General features: G+C 35.4%; 1 protein-coding gene across 2 annotated transcripts in view; it reads left to right on the top strand.

Annotated features, from left to right (window-relative positions):
- The window catches only part of LOC109534068 (cartilage oligomeric matrix protein), a 31,792-nt gene that overhangs the window by 16,406 nt on the left and 11,987 nt on the right, over positions 1 to 3,399 (top strand). For both annotated transcript variants that reach the window (XM_048661959.1, XM_048661958.1), the window contains exons 7-9: positions 1,829 to 1,929; positions 1,998 to 2,213; positions 2,265 to 2,391. In XM_048661959.1, the coding sequence (XP_048517916.1) occupies positions 1,829 to 1,929; positions 1,998 to 2,213; positions 2,265 to 2,391 (444 nt within the window). The remainder of the gene's footprint in view (positions 1 to 1,828; positions 1,930 to 1,997; positions 2,214 to 2,264; positions 2,392 to 3,399) is intronic.

Here is a 3,399-nt window from a genome sequence, read left to right as displayed (position 1 = left end):
TCAGATATCGGGATGCGAAGACACAGTCCTTAAAGCAAGCTGCATTTAAATTTCGATGTTAAAGCGACTGTATTTGAGCGAATAGTTGAATTTATATAGTTTTATAAAATTTACAATTTTTTGGCCAACTTGTCATTCTCGCCTTGGCATCTTCTTTGGCTTATTTCTGATCCTCTAAAGCACACATCGAGGTGCAGATACCAACTTTCGTTAAAGCAAGCATCTCTTAAATCTTGCTCTAAATTTCACTTTTTTTGAGCAAATAATTCAATTTTTATGAATTGATAATTTTTTCAAATTTCTGAGCGATACCAATATTCATGTACCGTAATCTATGCCGATTTTTCGATATTCACCAAATTTATCTATGTGTGGTCTCCAACAGTCGATAAAGGAAGCTTTGCTGAAGATCTGGTGTAACTTTGCTTTCATTCGGACATCTAGCTTAAATTATATAAATTGATTTAAAGGGTTTGATCAAATTTGCTTAAAGTTCCCAATTTTCACAAGCTGCGATTTAACCCACAAAAGTCACTATCTAAATATCTCATCTATCATCACAAGATATCTATCACAAGTATCTCAGTTATCTATTCAGTTTAAAGAATATTTACTATTTATCTAGTTTTAAATGCAATACTGAAAATACGTACACTTTTAAAACATAATAAAAAAATGAAACTTTAAACTTTCGAAACTTCTCAACAATTGGGTGTTTTGCCTTAACAGCAACTGCTTTCAAAAACACTCTGTATATACAGAGCAGTTGTAGGATTTGTGCTCTTAACCCAGTGAATTTGCCTTTTTAAGGACCAAACCCCCATAAATTCCTGTAGTAGCTTTCAACAATCTGGAGCCACTGAGCCAATTTAGTGCATGTTTTTCTCTGTTGTCTAACTCTTGAAAATCTCCGCTTGGCCTCATTCAACCAGCAATATTCTCTGTATTCCAAGGTATTTGTTGGGCCACATTAAGCTGATTGTTGTTTGTAGTTAACATTTCGTTCTTCCTAGCTAGATGTAAGCGGTAACTGTAGCCAATGTGTACACGCTAATGTTGATTTAAATATAAACAGATATGAAACTTAATAATTTGTTTTATTTTTAAAACAGGTTGCGCGCCTGTATGGAGAACCCGGAATTCAAGGAGATCTCGAAGATCCCTTCCCGATTTTCATAATCCAGATTAAATGGATACCTTAGGATGCAGACGAATTTGTATTTGCTAACACCATTATCGCTTAACGCACCTTAACTTAGTACAAAGACACTACTAAAACACTTTTTATACTAATCACATCACATTTAACACATTGTTTTTTGGCTGGTTCCAACTTAGCCAGTGTTAGTTTTCACTGCACCATAGATTCTGGTCTTTATTCAACAGTTTTCTGATGGCAATAGAGACCAGATTGTAGATTTTTAAGGGCGCACTTTTTAATGACCAGTATTACTTTAGAGACCTGAGTTTGTGATTAAATGTAATATATTTTCATTATTTAACATCGTTTTTCTGTAATTTGTCATCTTTAACACGCTTGGCTCTTCGCACCAAAATCATTTGATCAGATCGGTTTTCCTGCAAAAATGTCCTTTTATTTTATGAATTGTTTTCATGGCTTCGTTTCCCGAAAAACCTTTTTTATTTGACGCTAAGTTGATGCGCACTGTTTATGAATCGCTTTGTCTATTCCACACTTTTAAAGGCAAACTAGGTTTTACATTTTTAAGTCCATAGGCTGCAAATCAGGTAAGTAAACGGCTTTTGAATCAAACTTCCCGGTCAAGTTCTTCGCCCTTCATTGAACAATCAAATTTTGCCTATCCAGGAGTGAGCTGTTCTCCAATCAGCGAAGATCCCTACTATCAATGCTCACAATGTCCCGAGGGATTTACTGGAAATGGGGAGAATTGCCACGACATTGACGAGGTAGAGAAACTTACTCAACTCAAAAAAACATGTTCGGTATTTTAACATTTCCCCGAAAAATCTTTTAGTGCGACTTGGTGCATCCATGTGATCCAAATGTGGAGTGCACAAACCTTTCGCCTGGATACCAATGTGGTTCCTGTCCCTCAGGTTATACTGAAACCCACCGTTCTCAAGGAACTGGGATTTATTTTGCGGAAAGAAACCGGCAAGTCTGCACAGATATCGATGAATGTGCTAGTGGGAGTGTTTGCGTGGAGAATTCCAGATGCATCAACACTTTGGTAAGCTTTTGAAAGGTTTTTTGAGGGTTTTTTTCGAGGCTGATCTTCCAGGGCTCGTACGAATGCGGTTCTTGCGACTATGGATTCGTCGGCAATCAGAGCATCGGGTGCCGTCAAGGCGAAGGATATTGTCCGAATAATCTGCGATGTGACCGTAATGCAAAATGTGGACAATTAGGTAAGTAGAAACAGTGAAATTCTCATTTAAAAATGCAGGAAATTTGGCTCAAAAGACACTTGTAACATTGGAAATCGTCCGAGAAATAAATACGTAGAGAATGTTTTAAATTGAGATCGTCTGTGTACTTTAACGGTTTTTGAGAAAAAATTTAAGTAGTGTTCTGATCTTGGGGGGTGCTGTTTAATCACCAGTTTCGAGAGGCGCGATAAGAAGAACTACTTTATTTTTTAACTCAAACACCATCAATTATAGCAGAATCGCCATTTAAAGTGCCCTAAGTTACTTGTGTTTGCTACTCGAGCGAAAAGACGACTTGTCATATATTTTTGTTTATAACTTTGTAACCAGCAGGAATATAGTCCCACAAATACTTTTGTCAGTAAGCTGGATTGAAGAAGACACTTTTTCGCTTCTGGTGTTTTTCGTGTATCGATATATTATGGTTTTTGAATAAATAAATAAATAAATAAAGTAGCGCATTGATGCCCACCAGGCCAATAAATTTGAGAGACGAGACCAGTATAACATATTTTTTTTGTAGATAAGTTCTATATTGTTGAGGCGGATTCATTTTTTTACAAACTTCTTTTTGGGTATTTTGCCTCAAAATTTTTTTGAGACAAAATTTCCTTACGTCTTTTATTGCAGATAGATAAATAGTGCTCCTATTTTGCAATAAGAACGAAATATTTATCAAAAAGTAATAAGTATCATCTAGAGGGTATCCTGCGACACACTTAGGCTCAAGCTGTAAGAGAAAATTCCAATAAGTAGAGAAATTAATTTGAAAAATTACCTCGACGTTTCGATAGCTATTTTCTGCTACCGTTATCAAAAGAATCTAAATGAACCTAAAAAAGAGTATGTTAATAAATTGTGTAACAATAGTAGGATAATACAGTATGAAAATTCGCTCTGATGATTCGTCTGTGCAAATTGTCAGTTATGTGACTTTGACTTAATCTCATTGTTTAAATTAATAAAGGTAATGTTAATTAATAATTT

Source organism: Dendroctonus ponderosae, unplaced genomic scaffold (genome assembly GCF_020466585.1).
Source record: "Dendroctonus ponderosae isolate FM_Combo_2020 unplaced genomic scaffold, Dpon_F_20191213v2 Dpon_F_20191213_10, whole genome shotgun sequence".
In the NCBI taxonomy this organism is placed as follows: Eukaryota; Metazoa; Arthropoda; class Insecta; order Coleoptera; family Curculionidae; genus Dendroctonus; species Dendroctonus ponderosae.
Note: the sequence above shows the minus strand (reverse complement) of the source record. Positions and strands in the feature narration are given on the sequence as shown.